General features: G+C 41.4%; 1 protein-coding gene across 1 annotated transcript; it reads right to left on the reverse strand.

The window, feature by feature from the left end:
- Positions 1-861: 861 nt before the first annotated feature.
- Positions 862-4635, reverse strand: LOC115692768 (calcium-transporting ATPase 12, plasma membrane-type). Its single transcript, XM_030619724.2, has one exon. It carries the CDS (start codon positions 4499-4501, stop codon positions 1325-1327), a length of 3177 nt encoding a protein of 1058 aa, XP_030475584.1. The 5' UTR covers positions 4502-4635; the 3' UTR covers positions 862-1324.
- Between the last annotated feature and the right edge of the window lie 14663 nt (positions 4636-19298).

Below are 19298 nucleotides of genomic sequence, written 5' to 3' on the forward strand. Positions count from 1 at the left end.
ATATGTTTGGTGCAACTTACTATAGGATCGAGAATCTTTGAAATTTTTTGAAAATCTCATTAATATCCTCTCTCTCTCTCTCTATCTTTCTCTGATCGTCCTTGTACCTCCACTCTTCAAGGCCTTAACTGATCCAAATCTGAAGGACCAAACGCGACTTTGTGCTTACCTCTAAAACATTGGATAAAGAACCAATTAAAGGAACTAACCCAGGTTGCCGTGTACCTCTGGCTTGTAGAGTCCTTTGGGTCCTGGTTTTGGATTAGCCTTGTTTAGTGCTCCCGATTCTTCTCTCGGGGCTTGGTTGTCTGTTCTATTTGTATAGTCCTTGCTGGACCTTTCTTGACCCTTTCTGGACGTTATGTCCTATTAGGGTCAGGTATTGGTTGGAGCTATAGCTTGTATTTGGTTTTGAGAAAGTTATATATATACTTACCTTACCAAAAAAAAAAAAAAAAAAAAAAGGAACTAACCCACCTGCGCATGGCCGAGTTGGTGGGCGCTTTCCTTCCCTCCTCAGAGGTTCTGGGTTCGAATCCCCGCTCGGTTCCGTAATTTAAGTGGGAGGCCCTGGCGGTGGGTTGCTGGGCTAGTCTCCTCCGAGGTATAGGCGCCCCGATTACCTGTGCGGGCTCATCTCCGGGGAATGGTAGCGGATCCTCGGTTACCAAAAAAAAAAAAAGGAGCTCGCTCACTTAAGGATGAAATCTCATGTATTATCAAAACTAAGATCTAAATTCTACAATTGAGAATGCATCTCCTATTTATTGAGGGACTAAGACATGGAAACTTGAAATAATTAAAGACATAGGAACTAGGAAAGACATTCAAACACACAGAAACTAAAAATTCAACCCAGCCGCGCATTGCTTCCTGATTCGTGGAATGCACAACTCCAAATGTGTTGGGCGTCTTCCTCTTCATTTTTCTTGCATAATGAATGAGGTATGAGTTGGGAAAACAATTGTGGAACTCAAGTGATCTAAAATAAATTATGGCACTCAAGTAAATACAATAAGAAAGTTATATGACATTCGAGGCACTCCAGTGAGCTCCATACGAATATTATGGCACTTGTGGCATCATTTTCCCTTGAGCTGACTAAAGATGCCACGAGAGATATTCTTTAGGGAATATGCAAGCGACCAAATACAATCCGTTTCTCCACGCTTAGAACTTCACAGAAACTCGAAGAGACCTCCGTCCTTACGCGGTGATTAACCTATTTTGGTTTGAAGGCCAACATGCGCATCCAAGGTGCCATGTCAAGAACGTACTTGAAGAAAGACACCGAGCTTGAACTAAGTTTTCTATGGAGCTGTTCTTATGCATTCCTGCAGGTGTTGCCGAGCATGGACGACGGCGGCTTTATTCGAAAAATGTTTTGCATAGGCCTTGTGAGTGCCAGCCTTGCCTTCTTAAGGTAACTAAAGAATGGCTTACTTGAAACGGGTACCAACTTCACCAACCAACCGATCGGCCAAGACGCTGCCGCCAGCAGAATGCAAGCTGCCCATTGCCCCCCATTTAGTCTCTCGGTATCGGCAAACTTCTTCAGAAACTCCACCATAATCACTTGAAGCACGATCGTGATCCCAATAATCGCAAGAAACAGGTGATTCCTGTGAATGCCTTTGAATACATTCTGCTTCTCCAAGCTCCTCGAGTTGAATTCATTAAAGATTTGGCAAAGCACGAAAGTGTTGAATATTAATGTATCATTCACCCCTGCACTGACATTGAATATGGACTCACCCCTGAATTGCAGGGTCAGGAGGACTGCTATCTGGTAAAATGCTTGGGCTAGAAGATTCCTCCACATAACGTTGGTTATGAGTGGCTCCGTCCGACCCACAGGTGATTTCTCCATCAATTCATCGCTTGGTCGCTCTGTGGCAAGGGCAAGAGCTCCTAGCGTGTCCATGATGAGATTTACCCATAGTAATTGTACTGCGGTTAAAGGAACCTCACCTGCTGAAACTGCTGCAATGAAATTGATTACCAAAGCAGCAACATTTACCGTTAGTTGAAACTGTATGAATTTCTGGATGTTGTTGTAAACGCATCGCCCCCATCTCAATACCGTCGCAACGGAGGTGAAATTGTCATCCAATATGACGATGTCGGAGCTCTCTTTGGCAACCTCGGTTCCTTGAATGCCCATGGAAAGTCCAATATCTGCTTCTTTTAGTGCCGGTGCATCATTTGTACCGTCTCCGGTGACCGCAACGACATGGCCCTTTTGTTTCAAGCACTGCACCATCAGCAACTTGTCGAAAGGGGACGACCTAGCCATAACACGGATTTGATCGACTTTTTGCATTCTCTCTTCATGGGTGTAGTTTCGAAACACTGATCCCTCCACCACCTCTATGCCATCATTTCCAGTATCTGGACCAAGAATCCCGCATTCTGTCGCAATAGCTTTTGCTGTGAAGGCATTATCTCCAGTGATCATTTTTATGGTCACTCCGGCCAATTGACAAGTTTCTACAGCTTTCTTGACCCCTGGTCGGCACGGATCCTTGATGCCGACTATTCCTAGCAGTGTCAAGCCATCTTCCTGCAGCATTCTCTTGTCCTTCTCGGCATATTGGTCGATGACTTTCTTGTAAGCAAAAGCTATGCATCGGAGGCTACTAGCTGCCATACCTTGGATAATTTTCTCGAAATTACTTTTTGCAGCATCGTCCATGCATTTTATGATACCATCAATATGATAGTAAGTCGAGCACATTGCTAAAATCATCTCGGCAGCTCCTTTCCAATGCACATACATTGCGTCATTGCCCTTCTCATTTATGAGGACGGCACTGCGTTTCTTTTCCGAGTTGAAAGTTTCGACATTAAGAATGGTGTATTTCTTCTTGATTTCTTGCATTTGCATATTCAATGCAGAGAAAGCCCAAGAAAGAATAGCTTTTTCAGTAGGACTACCAGAAATTTCGGGTTCAGCTCCTGATGAAGGGATAAACACACTACCTGTAGTGTTTAGTCCAACGGCTTGATGGAATAGCTTAACAACATTGGGCGCAATTTTGTAGTAGTAATCTTCTATAATGGATTCTTCCCCCAACCAAAATTGAGTTACCTTCATCTGATTCAACGTTAGTGTGCCAGTCTTGTCTGTACAAATTATGGTGGCCGAGCCCATGGTCTCGCAAGCAGAAAGCTTTCTGACCATCGCCTGGTCCGCCATCATCCTCTTCATGGAATATGCCAACGTGAGTGTTACAGCCAGGGGCAAGCCTTCAGGGATTGCCACCACGACTATCGTGACAGCAGCAGCAACAATTTGGACGACCGCATTCAATATGTCATCTGTACTAGTTTTGCTACCGTTGTACTCCTTAATTCCACTCTCATCTTTAGTGTTCCCAGTAAAATATCGGATTAACATCACAACAAGGACTAAAAAGGCTACAGCGAGGCCTACCTTTCCGATGGAAGAGGTTAGTTTATCTAACCGAGCTTGCAATGGTGTTCTTTCATTTGAATCTCCAGATATGGAGCTCATCATCTCGCCCCACGCAGTGTTCATCCCAACCGACACCACAAGCATCCGAGCGTATCCATCAACCACTTTAGAGCCGGAAAATAAGAATGGATTCCGATCCGGATCGATTTCAACATGCTCGCTCTCCCCTGTCATGCTCGACTCATCGACTTGAAAGGAATGGCCGTCCAAGAATAAACCGTCCGCAGGAATCTGGTCGCCAATTTTTAGCAAGACAACGTCCCCAACCACCACGTCAAAAATGGAGATCTGTTGAGGTCGGGCGTCTCTCACGACATTGACTTTTATGTTGTTGCTTATCTTGGATAGCTTGTCAAACTGCGTCTCCTGTCTGAAGTTACTGAAAGCGGAGACGACTATGACCAGGAAGACGGCAACGAATATGCTTCCGCCTTCATACCACCCTTCTTTTGGCCCATGTTCTTTCATGCCGAAGCCAAGAGAAAGGCCCGCACAAACTAGTAGTATGAGGATCGTGGTGTCTCTAAATGCATCTGTCACGAAATGTAATAGCCCTTTTGGAGGCGGTTTTTGGTAAGTGTTTGAACCGAACATATCCCGCCGCATGGCGACACTATAGTTATCTCCACTAATCCCCCTTTCCTTCTCCGTGTCAAGACTGGCCGCGATGCCTTCGGCTCTGCCAAGCTGACAAAGAGTCACGAGGTCCTTTTCCTTAACCAACTCAATGAGTTTCGAGTGATCAGCGCACGGAACCGTTGGAACAGTATCAATCGCTGCCGTCTGGTGATCCGGACTGACCAACCCGATGCCAAAGGCAGTGTAGGAATGACTGCACGAGATGTCAGAGTCCCGGCAGTTCCTCCGGGACACGATCTCCTGGGCTAGGGAGAGCAAGACCCGGCGGGAGTATATCGCGAAACAGGCGAAGCGCCATCGCTTCTTGGCTTTGGTGAGGGAAGTCGTGGTGATTGCTAGGAGGAATGAGTGGTAATCAAGTGGAGAATAAGAGTTACTTTCCATTGTTTTGAGTTCTTTCACGTAGACAAAGGCACAACCGGTGGCGATCAGTAGGAAAATTTTCTAGGAAAGAACTTCATTCCCAAAAGGGCGTGCACTGCGACATTTTTATAGCACCGCAATGTACTGGCAATGTCCTATTGCAAAGCAAGGCATGTTGAGAAGTACACGGGTCAATGGTCAGCCATGAACAACCAATGGAACCCAAAAGAAGAAAACAACCAATCCACTCTGTCCCATGACGAGCAAATATTGAACTTCTCCAATGACTTGCAGAGCTGGGAAACGCGTGTTTAAATTAGATTTGGACAGTTTCTTGGTAAAAGCTTCCGGTCATCAAAACAACATGGGATGCTTGATCTCTGCTGTTCTTTTGATGACACTCGTCGTGGACGGAGCCGCGAAGGAGAGAACGAGTTCACACACAACAGATCGGGCATGTCCCGGGCTCAAAATGCGTGCAAATTAGAAGTCTCCGGAGTTCAATCTTTCTATCAAATCGAGTGTACAAGTTATGCATCCGTATTCGTCCGTACTTTCGAGGGGGATTCAGGTTGGAATCCCATCGGAAAAGTCAAGCCCATACTTTTCAATTAACCTCCTAAGTGCTTGAGGTTTCAACTCAACTTTGGAAGACTCTAAAAAGTCTCCTCTTCAACAGTGCGGTCGTTTCGAGGAAAATAAACGATCTGAAAAATATTTTTCCTAAATATAATCACTTGTATCGCTTGAAGTAATTAGTCGATGAAAGATATTTTCACTACCGATAATAATTTTTGTCTAAATATTTTCTTGGACGATGAATATATTATTCGTTCATTCATATTTGTTAGCGATATAAGTAATCATTTTTATAAATTATTTTCTGCGAAACAAACAAAACATAAATAACCATAGGCACGATCCGAAGGCCCGGACTCACTCTGTCCATAGGACTTACCAGATATTTGGCAGCCGGCCTTTGCAGCCTACCCTAGATTTTTGAGAAAAAAACAGACTCCCCAACCTAAGATTGTCCAATTTTTCAAGACTTGAACACATCATCATCGCCAGAGGTGGCAAGATCGGGTCACAAATCTATTTTTCAACTCAATTTTTGGTTGGCCAGGTCAAATATGGGTAATTGAAAACTTTAAAAACATGTCAAAACAGGTTTAAAACATTAAAGCGAAATTTATATGCGTCTATTGGGTTTGCATCGTACTTATATTCGATCCATTTAAGTTGTTAACTTGAACACAAATATAACCCCAGTGAAATTTAACTCCGACAAAAACTGTGAAGCTCCGGGGAAGGGACTCCCACTCGCAGTTGTTGCTCGGCCGCCATCATCCCCCGTCGCTCGTCGCCCGCGCACCGTCACCTTCCCCCAATCGCTCGGTTGATGCCATCGCTCGCTGCGGCCACGACTGTTCTCAGTTTCAGATCTCTCACTCCCGGACTCAAAATCTCTCGGATCCGATGCCGATGAAAGGTCCCGCGACCTCCGATTAGAGGCCGAGGGCCTCCACCGGCTTCAAATATGAGGCCGAGGGCCTCCACCTGCATCGGCTATGGCGGCGTTTAGCTCAGTTTTTCCGGCGGTCCTTGAACTCGGGTTGAAAAAAGACAGGCGGGCTTCAGGACGTTGGCGGTACGGTAAGGATTGTCTTCTTCTGTTTCAAAATCTCTTTTCATTTTCATTTTTGTTTTAGGAAATTAGCTTTCTAACCTTTATTTTTTTTTTTTATATTAGTAACTTAAAATTCGTTTTGCCACTCGAGCGATCCATAGGACTAAATAAAGACCATTTCAACTTTGAAAATTCATTAGACCCGCTAGCAACGTTGCGGTCGCGCTTGAGCGTCGAGCTCGTAAGGTCTTCCTCAAGTAACATGTGGTTCGACGGCCACAATTTGGCCAGGGGGTGACGGCTCGCGAATGGTTTCTAGAGACGATCTGCAACCTTTAAGAGCATAAGCAATGATGAAATTTTTCCCTTTTTCCAATTTTTTGTTGCGTTTTAATTTTCCAATTTTCAAATTTATGGGTTTTTTTTACGTTCTTTATTTTATTTATTAACTATTTTATCGTTTAATTTGATATGAAGCTTTTATCCAAGTAATATATATACACATAAAGAGCTTAAAGTGAATTAAATCGGTGGATATGGATTTTCCTAGAATGGGTAAAATATTAATGTGTTTTGGTAATGTGGGTCGGGTCGGGTATGTGTCGTTAAATTTTCATTGTATGAAAGGATCATTTTCGACCCGACTCACCCGTTTGACGGCCATATGCATCACTAGTAAACCTTGTTAACAGTAATGTTTCGAGAATTATGGTCGCGCATTATTTCGTAGCATGAACGTTACCCAACACCCTCTAGAGCAAGGATGTACTTTCATTTTCTATGACGAGAAAGTCCACCTTTAATAAGTATATCTGGAGCGTACGAAGTCTTCCCACGAGTCTCGTGCAGACGAGGTAAGACACGGGCCAAAGTTTGAGCTAAAAGTCCAAACATAACAATCGTAATGGCAGTTCAACCACCCTTCATTTTCCAACAAACTACGCCTACAATTGAAATTTCCTTCCCAATTACGTGAGTGGAAACAAAGTTCCAGTCGGTAGACACGACACAATTCAATGGGCGAGGACCCCAAGGAATAAATGTCCCATGTGCAATAACTTCCAAGAAATTTCCAAACCTATAAAATAAGGAAGTCATTAGTCAAAAAAATAGCATAAGAAAAAGCTAGGTTAACACTACGAAAAATCTCAAACTAGTACATATGTGACAAATTTACCCTAAACTGATTCTTTGACAACGAAAAGCCTTAAATTGGTACATCTGTGATAAATTTTCCCAAAATTAATTTTTTGACCATCAAAAACCCCAAACCGGTACACTTGTGATAAATTTACCCCCGTTAAATTAGATTAATATCACGAAAAATCACAAGTCGGTACACCCGCGACAAACAGAGAGGTAAAACCCTAAAACTGGTACGCTCGTCAACTGTCATGCATCATCCAACTCATCAATTTGACGGTGAAAAACTGAGGATGAATTTATCACAGGTGTACAAACTCGGGTTAATACTACGAAAAAGAAAGGCGGCATATAGAACGAAATTTAATTTCGTTGTAAATTAATCCGTGGAAGTTACGTAAAAGTCGCCTTTTTGCTACTTGTCAAAGTGGAAGACTAAAGTGGGGGGCATTTGGCCAAGGCTTCCCATTTGTGTGAGGTCTTCGGTAAGAAAATTGGCAATTATACGGGAGAAAAATTTTCAAATAAAGGTAAGAAATGAGACCGTGTTCAAGGAGTGGATCTTATCTCGAATAAGGGGTCTCGAGTGGCCGACTTGGGCTCCGTTCGTTTCATGGATAATAACTTCCGGAAAGATGTTTTCCGGTTTTTCCGGTATTCGTTTCACGGAAAATAAATTAGTTATGGATAACATTTTTCGCCAGTGAAAAAAAATATCTTCAAAAGTGAGGAAATTTTTTTTTGTCATTTTCTTTTAAAATAACACATTTTCCTTTTATTTTATTTTTTAATCGATTTTTTAATTTTTTTTCCTTTTCTTTCTTTGATTCTTTTCTTCTTCCTCAGCCAGTTGCCGGCCCAGTGACCGGCCATAGGCAAGCTCGAGCCTCGCACGAGGTTGGCAAGGCTCGAGCTCGCCTGTGGCTAGCCAAGGAAGAAGAAAAAGAAAGAAGAAAAATTTTAAAAAAAGGAAAAAAAGAAAAATAATTATAATTCAAATAATTAAAAAATTCAAATTTTTTTGTAATTTTCTTTAGAAAATCAAATCAGATACCGAACGGCAGAAAATATTTTCCAATTCATTTTTAGGTCTAAGCCAAACACCGGCAAATATTGTCATTTTCATGAAAAATGACTTTTTGAAAAATATTTTCTAAAAACGTTATACTTTTCGTAATACGAACGGAGCATTTAATCTCGAATACGTGTAAGCTGAATTCAAGCCTTTCAAACTTGATGAGTATGTGCATGTGTCGTGGAACCGGATGGGCTTGCAAAACATCAATATCACCGAGCAACGTTTTAGGACTAGAAGGGACTACTACCACGTCTGATTTGAAGTACGGACGAAATGAGCAGCTCTTGCAACTGTTCAACTGTTGTCTTGGTCTTACTGTAATCTTTTCCTTTCTAGTCCCTTCCATCTATTCGCCTGTAAAAGAAAAGAAAGAAAAGTAGGAATGGAGCGAGCAATATCGGATGAAGTCCATTTCAGATCCTTATCTGAAGTTAAGTTCACCACTTTAAATTCTTAATTGAGAGATAATGTCTATCTTGTGCCCTTTGTTTAAAAAAAGTGGCCCCACTTTAGGCCCTTGCTGGAAATTTTTCCAAGGTAATAACGGGAATGGAAAAGGACGAAAATGAAATTGGTATTTGCGGTTCTTTTTTTTGGTAACCCAATAGCACGAGTGCAGCCGGTACACATGTCGGAGCCACACGTATGTGAAAGAACGTGGCATAGGCAACATGCATCGGTGTATGTAAAAGCTAAATTGTTACAATTGTGTTCTAAACGTATTTCCATGAAATTTAACCTCCGTTTGTTTTACGGAACATAATTTTAAGAAAATATTTTTCAGATTTTTCGGCGTTCGGTTCGTGGACAATAAATGAGTCAAGAAAAATATTTTCCGTCAATGGAAAAAATACCTTCAAAAGTGGGGAAAATGATTTCCTCTTTTTCATTCCTCTCTCTTTCTCCCATTTCAAGCACGTTCTCCTCCATCCATTGTTTTAATTATTTTTTATTTTTTTTCTTTTATTTTTTCCTTCTTCTTCAGCCGGTTGCAGGTCACGGCTACGGTCGACGACCGGCCACAGGCAAGCTCGAGCCTCGTCGACTAATCTAGCGAGCTCGAAGCTCGCCAATCTGACGAGGTTGGCGAGGCTTGGCGAGGCTTGGCTCGCTAGAATTTGGTGAGCTCGAGCCTTGCCGACCTCTGACGGCCAAAGAAAAAGGGAAAATAAAAATAACAAAAAAGAGAAAAATAAAAAATAATTAAAATTTTGAATTTTTCTAAAAGAAAATTAAAAATTATTAAAATAAGTGCACTGAGGAAAATCAAATCCGATTTTTCATACCAAACAGCAACAAATATTTTCCTGTTCATTTTCACGTTTCAGACAAACACCAGAAAATATTATCATTTTCCTAAAATATAATTAATTAGAAAATATTTTCCGTGAAACAAATCCGAGCCTTGAAACGAAAATAGTTAGAATGCATAAATTTCAATGAAATCCAAATACCGTAGAAAAAGAAGACTTCGTTGCAAGAGTTTGGCGATCAGTAAGCTGCAGAAAAGTCAAGGGAGTTGAAAATATCATATTATAAAGTCTTCCATCAACATCAAAAGTGTGCCCTTTTTTCCACGGCACTTCCCTCGAACTTTCCTTACAGAGAAACATGTCATCAATTTCTGCGAAACTACATCCCACAACGGCCAAGCACGATAGGCACGCACCGTGGAGAAAATGCCCGACAAATTTTGTACTTTTCGTCACGTCGGCTGCAACCAAAATGTGCAACTTGCGATCCGCAATTGGTACCCACGAGAAAAGATTTGAAAAAGAAACTCTTCCTTTCCGTCAAAATAGTGTTTGACAGGCTTAGTGTGACCTGCCTTCTCGTCAGCATATTGCTAGTAAGATCCTTTCGCACATTCAGTTTTCTAGCCTCGGAAGCTGTCGGCATGAAACATAAAAATGGACAAATAGGATTAAAGGGATGGCATTAATCAAGTCCTTCTACTTCCATAAATTTTTAGTCAGATCCGATCGACGCCCAAAACCGATCAAACCCAACCGGCGTGGCCATCAACCGGATCGGAGCACGTAAATCTGTTTGGAAAAGTCTCGCCTGGTTTGACCAGTTTTTACATGCTCTGATCCGGTTGGATGAGGTGGCCCCGTGGGATATCGAACGGTAAATTTGAACTGGACTCATGTGTAGCCGGCGTTTTAAAATCTAGATCGGACCAGCCGATTCAACTATGTATCAACCTCGTCTCCAGTCTGATTCGTACCATCGTACCTCTGCTGGTCAAACTAATTAAAACGAATGAATCGATCCAAGTGTTTCAGTATTGACAGTCTTCTGTGGCCAGTTTTGCACTTTGTTTCGGTCCAATCGTTTCAATCCCACACCCTCTGAGATGTGCTAAAACGACTTTGCCGACTTAGCTGTGCGAGACATCTTTGCAATTTCTACGACATATTACATTAACAAATATAGTTTCGAAAAGTACGTAAAATTTTCAAATTGCCCACTTCACCGATCTGACCAGTTGAACCGGTCAAGTTGCGCACGGCCTCCGGTACGGGTTTTAAAACACTGCGTGTCGTGGGGGCATAGAACACTTGCTCCATCCAAGACGTCACTAGAAAAGTTTGTGTGGTTTTAGGGTTTACGTATATCATTAAAATGCCACATTTATAGAGGATCGGTATATGAACACCATCATTTTCCAACTTCTATGTCACGAGATTTTACAATTATGAGGACTCAAGCAAGAATTGACTTTACTAAAGGTAACTTACGCAGTTACCCATCATCTAAGTACGCATGTATAATATTTATACACACAAAAAATAATCGAATTCATTTTATAACCAAGAGGCACTAGCGCAGAGATATGATTATCTACAGATCCATGAAACACCTTGCAAGCTCCATGAACAAGTTAAGTGTGGGATTTTGGCATGTACATGTGGCTTTAACCCAAAGCGTTTTATACGCGATTGGTAAGATTTGAACAAGTGGCCTCTAGTTCATAAGCTGGAAATCTCCTTATGCCCTCAACCAACTGCACTAACCCATGAGGTTATAATAACTTGATTTACATGAATTGTGTCTTATGCATATTATATACTTTGGAAAACTATAGTTTAACAATCAAATGCACGTATTTGTTTCATTAAGAGTAGTCAAAATTTGATTTACCTGTGAAATACCCCCACTAATATCATGAACCAAACAAATCAAAATCCAAGGACATCATGAACAAATCAAAATCCTCTTCCTTTGCACATAAAACCCTGATATATAATTTGGTTGCTCTTGGCACGAATAGGAAATCTTATTGTTTACTTTTTATATAATTAAAAGGGTGGGGAATGGCGATCGGCGTAGCTTTCCCTGTTGGGCTTTATCATAAGGATCTTACACCTTTTTTACAAAATGCTCGTCTAATTCACAATTGCTCAATCCACAAGTATACGTGCCTGTCATTACAATCATGTCGGTGTGCCAGAAGGCAAAAAGTCCACGTGATGTAACAAATACCCAAGGTACGAGATGATCAAAGACTTGTGACTTGATAAAGAACAGTGTGCCCTTTTATCGGTTGTGAAAAGCTCGCTAAGATCCAAGAAATTTTAGTTTTTCTTCTATGTCGACCCCGAGTCCCGATCCTAACTTCTTCTGCGAAAAATCGACGTTGACTAGAGGGAAATTTAGGAAATTTTTGGGTCTTCGATGTCTATTTTATTACGAAGAAGATCAAATTCTATAGTCATGCATGCACCTTCCATGCAACTTCCTAGTTCGTAAGTCGTGCAAGAACTGTTCGCGGTGTTGGTGGAAGTTTTGGCTTGCACGATGTCTCGAGCTGTCCCTTTCGGACCAGGCCATTACGACTTTGTACTAGCTATTGTCTAACTCAAAGTGAGAAACACGCAATGGATTCCGGAATCTAGTAATTAGTACATTTAAGTTTTAATGATGGATTTGTTTCGCAAAAACTAAATAATTTTAGAAATATTTTATTAAAAATAAGCGCTTCATCGCTTGAAATAATTAGTTAATAAAATGTTTTCGTCATCGATAATGATTTATGTCTAAATAATTTCGTGGACGATGAAAATATTTTTTTTATTCACTCATTTTTTGTAAATAATTCAATCGATCATTTACAAGAAGATATTTTTTGAATCATTTATTTTTCTCGAAACGAGCGAACCCCATATATTTCTTATGATAAAAGTAAGGGTTAATACCACGAAAAACTCCAAACCGGTACACATATGACAAATTTACCCCAAACTTGGTACATCTGTGACAATTTTACTCTCTGTTAGTTTTCGTTTAATTTTACTGTCAAATTTCTGAGTTAGATAACATGTGGCAGTTGACGAGTGTATCAGTTCCTGGTTTTACCCTTTATTTGTCACAGGTGTACCATTTTGTGATTTTTGTGGTATTAATCCAATTTGACGGAGGATAAATTTGTTACAAATTTACTCCAATTTAGGCTTTTTGATTGTCAAAAAATTAGTTTGTAGTAAATTTATCACAGGTATACCAGTTTGGGGTAGTTTAGGGTAAATTTGTCATAAATTTGTCAGTTTAGGGTTTTTTGTGGTATTGTCGCAACCGCCTTCCCGTGAGAAAATGGAAAAAAAAAATAGGTGTCAACAAGTAAGAGTTCTAAAAGTAATTTCTTTTGTAAGATTTTTGACCAAAAAAAAAGGTAAGATTTTGTCAATATAACGACGGAAAGTAGCTTGGACAGCTTAAAAGTTATCACATGGGAAGCATCGGAGAAGTGACGATGACCAATGGCCTTACTTTTTTGGCACTTTTTTATAATGGTTTAGGATTTGATCGCCAGCCAGAAAGTTTCGGATCCTATTGCATTATGTACTCCAGTCTAGTACGCCTACAAAACCTTATTCATTGAATAATGGAATTACTTGTTGATTAGTAATGTCACATTTTGAATGAATAAATTTTACTATTTGATTTTCGTAATTGTGATTTCATTAGCGCCACTCAATTAATACTTCGTAGGCAATTATATGGCCTACACCTTTATGTGCTATTATTGGGGTGAAGAACAGCAGAAGTGCCAAAACTTATGTACGGCGCTCACTTTAGTGCCAAAATTGTTCAAAAACGATCACTTAAAAGCCAACTCCGGTCAATTTGACCGGAAATCCGACGTGGTATTTTTTTATTAATTTCTGAAGCTGATGTGGCTCGCCGGAGGATTTAGTCAGCATGTACACATCAAAACGACGTAATTTAGCATGTACACTTGGATTTTTTAAATATTTTTTATGATTTTTTTCCTTCTTTTCTTTTTTTCTTCTCTTTCTTCTTCTTCTACCTCCAGTCACCGCCAGTGACCGAAGGCCGGCCACGGCCAGCCGCTTGGTCTCGCTCGGACGAGGCCGCCGTCGCCCGCCATAGGCGAGGACCGACTGACCCTCGCCTGGGCGAGCCCCGGCAAGGGTCGACCTCGCCTCACCTAGGCAAGGTCGAGCCCCGGCGAGGCCACGACGGCCTCGTTGGATCTGGCGAGGGGAGCCCTCCCCGGGGCTCGCCCTCGCCAGATCCGGCGAGGCCGGCCATCGCCGTGGCCACGGCGGCCTTGCGGGGCGTCACCTTCCCCCGGGCGAAGGCCGGTCTCGCCTGATCTAGCGAGGGTCAGCCTCGCCTCGCCTGGGCGAGGGCGAGCCCCGGCGAGGCGAGGCCCACCCTCGCTAGATCCGGAGAGGCCGGCCATCGCCCAGGCGAAGGCGACGCCCCGTGAGGCCGCCGTGGCCACGGCGACGGCCGGCCTCGCCGGATCTGGCAAGGGCGAGCCCCGGCGAGGGCTCCCCTCGCTAGATCCGATGAGGCCGCCATGGCCTCGCCGGGGCTCGACCTTGCCTAGGCGAGGCGAGGTAGACCCTCGTCGGGCTTGCCCGCCCTCGCCCAGGCGAGGGTCAGCCGGGCCTCGCCTGTGGCGGGCAACGGCGGCCTTGTCCAGGCGACGCCATGCGGCTGGCCGTGGCCGATGGCTGGCCTCTGGTGACCGAAGATAGAAGAAGAAGAAAGAGAAGAAAAAAAGAAAAGAAGGAAAAAAAATCAGAAAACATAGTTAAAAAATCTAAATGTACACATGGAAATGCCACGTAGACTTATTTTTAAAAAAAAAATCCAACTAATATTAAAATTTTAATTACAAAAGCCACGTATTAATTTGGCCAGAATTTCTTGCCATTGGCACTTAAGTGATCGTTTTTCCTCCGATTTGGCACTTAAGTGAGCCAGCAAAAACTTTTGGCACTAAAGTGAGCGCCGTACGCAAGTTTTGGCACTTTTAGTATTCTTCTCCTGCTATTATTAGATAGGGTTAATACCACGAAAACCCAAAACTGGTACATCTGTGACAAATTTACCCCAAACTATTTTTTTATCAGAAAAAACCCCAAACTGGTACACATATGACAATTTTATCCAGAACTATTTTTTTTATCACCAAAAACCCCACCCTAGTACACCTTTGACAATTTTACCCCGAACTAATTTTTTAACCACCAAAAATCCCAAATTGGTACATCTATGACAAATTTACCATTCGTTAGTTTCCGTTAAATTTTACTGTCAAATTGCTAAGTTTGATGATACGTGGTAGTTGACGGGTATACCAGTTTGGGGTTTTACCCCTCTTTTTGTCACAAATTTACCAATTTGTGATTTTTTGTGATATTAATCCCACTTAACAGACACAACGGAGGGTAAATTTGTCACAAATATACTAGTTTAGGGTTTTTAGTGGTCAAAATATTAGTTTGGAGTAAAATTGTCACAGGTGTACCAGTTTGGGGTTTTTGGTGGTCAAAAAATTAGTTCGGAGTAAAATTATCACAAGTGTACCAGTGTAGAGTTTTTTGTGGTTAAAAAAATAGTTTGGGGTAAATTTGTCACAGGTGTACTAGTTTGGAGTTTTTGTGGTATTAACTCTATTGAATATGACAAATATCACCAAAACCCTAAACTAATACACTTGTGTTGCATTTACCCCAAATTAATTTTTGTGTCACGAAAACTCCCAAATTGATACACTCGTGCCACATTTACCCCAAACTAATTCTTATGTCACAAAAAATCTCAAACCGGTACACTCGTGTCATGTTTACCTCAAACTGATATATTCGTGCCATGGTAAATCTGGAATGGCATGGGTGCACTAGTTTAGGGTAAATATGGCAGGTGTATATTAATTTGGGATTTTTTTGACATAAGAATTAGTTTATGGTAAATGTTACACGAGTGTACTAGTTTGGGATAAATAAGGCACAGGTAGACCAGTTCAGAAGTTTTTGGGACACAAAAATTAGCTTAAGGTAAATCTGGCATGAGTGTATCAATTTGGGGTTATTGGTGATGTTAACCTTATTGGAATTATCATAAGGTGAAAATCCTAAGCAAATAAGTGACTGTGATGTAACATATCACGACCTCAATTTTGCATAATATTAAAACTCGAAAAGAATAAATAATTAAACCTCAAATGATGAACACAATTTTTTTTACTATACATAATCAAAACTCTAAGTACAAAGATGCATCCCTACTTTTGTTGCACACATCTTTGCAATAACATTTGTCTTTGTTATATCGATACAAATATTCAAATGAAAACATAATTCATTACATCAGTCCTAGGAACAAGGTCAGGGTTAATTAGCATCACTATACTACCCTAATGGTCTATGACTTTGAGCACCATCTAGTCACCTCCATCATCATGACTGGATGGACCTTAAACTTCTTTTAATGGTCTACCAACTCGCTGTTTCAGAAGCCATACCAGGCTACAAAACAATGAGGGAGAAGCGATGGTAAGCCAACATTGACTTAAGTAGTAGAACTATACTTGATATACACTAGTGCAAATCCGGGTACATGTTCGTGCTGATAGTCACAATCAAAATAGAGATGTGCTCTAAAATGAAGCGCCTGGAGGAGGATCCATCCTACATATATGTAAAGTAAAGGGATGACCCTAAATTCGATAAATGAAATTTCTAAGTTTAAGGTAGGGCATCGTCTTATCACTCGACCTAGTATCAAATACAACAACATAAATTTAAGATGAATACAAAATATTTGCATATTCAAAATGAACATTCGTAAATGCGATAATTTTCTATAATGACAAAAAAAATGAAATAACATGTTGATGTTACAACAAATTGTTCAAGTAAATACAAGCAAATGACATGTTATTTCACGATGCGAAATTACACATAGTAGCTCACTAATATATATAATTGGGTATCTAACCATACTTGTCACGCCCCACACCCTGATCAACCCGAGCCTCAGGCACACGACAGCCGCCATGGTCATTTAAATGCAACGTCCCAAGAGGCACCGCCGACCCATCGCGTTATCTAACGAATAAGCACATGCAGAAGCGTAAATAACATCACCCAATCAACAACATAGAAGGGATAGCAAAGAAAACACATAGGCAAATCATACTTGATATATCTATTCATGTTAACAATCAGACATTAGCAAAATACAAACCCGTAACTACAGGCCTTTTTCCGATTCAAACAAAAGGGGTTGGGGTTAAACCTAGCTCCTCTATCCACGAGGGCTAACTCAAAAAGAACACCTCGTCGACCCATATGGTCGTCGTGTACTCCTTGTACATGATGTCGGTCCTCGGTGCCTCGTACTCGACAACCTCCACGTCTTGGTCCACGGGGACACCAAAACGCACAACTCGAGTATCCATACTAGAGGCCTAAAAAGGGGTGAACGACAACAAATGAGTAAAACTCAATAAGCAGAATCGCGAAACCTCGAGTAGGATGAAACCTCGCTTCGGGAACATGAAGGGTAACTCATCAACTTAGCATGCTTCAAAACCATCAATTAATCACGCATACTTCTTACCTCCCGTCGTCACATCAAATTCACATAACTATTCACATGTGAAGTCTCGCTTTCAATCGGCATGCGACAATCATACATATTAATCAAGAACACGTCATGCCACATAATTTATGCATAATACATCCACACGCGTTCCGATTATTACGACCGCTCAGGGCCACGACCAACACTCAGGTTGGTGGTCATCCGGCATAACTGGGCATCGTCCCGCCCCATCGGGCATGGCATCATCTCGACCTCACTCGAAGATGGCATTCAATTAAGATTATCATTTCGAACTCTATCGCGAATAGCAACCGAAATCCATCGGGCATCGTCCCTCACAATCATACGAGTACGGAACCATTTATGTAATCAAGCAAGCATATCAATCACTCAAGCCAATTACTATCTTTCACTTAGGCCAATGCAAGAGTGTGTCATGCTCACGCACTTAGAACATCTAAATTCCACACACATAAAGATGCACTAAAATAATCATACGTAAAGAAAATAGTGCATCTTTAAAATTGGGTAAATCTGGGCAGCTTTGCACAGTAACCGAAATCTCTTCAAAATAAATACTAAATGAACTCCAAAAATTCTAGGTTTTGGATATGTCACAGAAAACACCTTGATAAACATTTCTTATGAAGAGCACAAAACCCAGTTCAATCTGTAATCATGTTGTTTTGTCACCCAAAGTCAGACCCGAAATCAGCTCGTTAGAACAAACTACTCGATCCTCAAAATATATCTCTTTTAGTACCCAATCACCTTAAAAAGCCTCGAAATTTTTATATGTCATAGAAAGAAAAGTTCTTAACAAATTTTATGAAGGAAGTTTATTGAACATAGATCTAGAAAAATTTATAAAAATTCGAAAAGACAAGAAGGTCAGAAAAATAGCATTTCAGGGCAGTTTAAATACGGTTTGAAGATGAGCTTTCGTGCAACCCAAATGACCTCCAAAAATTTCAGATTTAAAATATATTAAACGTCAAGATGTGAAGAACAACTTTTGTGAAGAACATAACTTCAGAGCCGGCCCACAAGAGTTTCTACAAAAATAGTAATCCGAAGAGGTACAGTAATAACAAATTTGGTTTTCAAACCAAACTTCAAAGATTCAAGCTCTAGTTGATACCCACTAATCTTCAACCCACAAAACTCATTCCAAAAGGTCTAAACCAAAATGCAACAGCCACTTGAACATCAAAAACACCCATAATGGAACATGCTCAAACAAGACTAATCTAAGTCCGACACGCGTAGAATAGCGTCCTAGCCAAGGTATAGAGGAACCATTCAAATTACGAGCGCCAACGCAGCACGGATGACACGGCAGCGAGTGGTGAGCAGCTTAGCACGGCGCGGCACGAACAGCGCGTACATGGCGGTGACGGTGAGGATAGCGACTTGGCAGCACGAACGGCTCGGCATGGCACGGTGGTGGACGGACGGCGATGATGGTGGTCGGTGATGGTGGTGGCGTGAGAGAGGGAGAGAAGGGAGGGAGAGGAAGAGAGCAATGAGAGAAATGAGAGTGAGAGTGAGAAAATGGGAGAAATAAGAGAGAAAACCCCTTAAGTGTTCTTGCAAGGGAGAGAGAGAGAAACCAATAATTCACTTACACTCATGGCTCTAAGCTTAGGCTAGCCTAGCATTCTTAAAATATCTCCATCAAGGCTCATTAACATAAGACAAGAGCACATGCTAGAAGCTTTAGGGGAAATCAATTCTAGAAGCTAATCAAGTGGGCCTTCTTCTCCCCTCTCTCTTCCAAATGCGGCGCCCAAGCTTCCCTTAACAAGACCAAATTTTGTCTCATCTCCATAAAGGCTTCTAGAAGTTCCATTTAAATGGAAACTATAGGTTAATCAATTATAGGACACCAATCATGCACATATTGTCTTAATGTGCAATATCCTAAAAATCAATCAAGATCCAATGTGGCAAGATAGCCTTACCCTCTTGATTGGCACCTAAATGAGACTGAATAATTCCAATAATGCGTAATTAATCGGTGTCGGATTGAGGATGTCACACTACTCGTCTCAGGACAAGACTCATTTTGACTAACGAGGCATGTCGCTACCAAC

The sequence above is a fragment of the Syzygium oleosum genome, unplaced genomic scaffold (genome assembly GCF_021117445.2).
Source record: "Syzygium oleosum isolate NSW1041296 unplaced genomic scaffold, Sole_v2.1 Sole_v2.30, whole genome shotgun sequence".
NCBI classification, from domain to species: Eukaryota; Viridiplantae; Streptophyta; class Magnoliopsida; order Myrtales; family Myrtaceae; genus Syzygium; species Syzygium oleosum.

What these genes read in the sequence shown, in the direction of transcription:
- LOC115692768 (XM_030619724.2), bottom strand. Translation starts at nt 4,501, where the DNA reads ATGGAAAGTAACTCTTATTCTCCACTTGATTACCACTCATTCCTCCTA.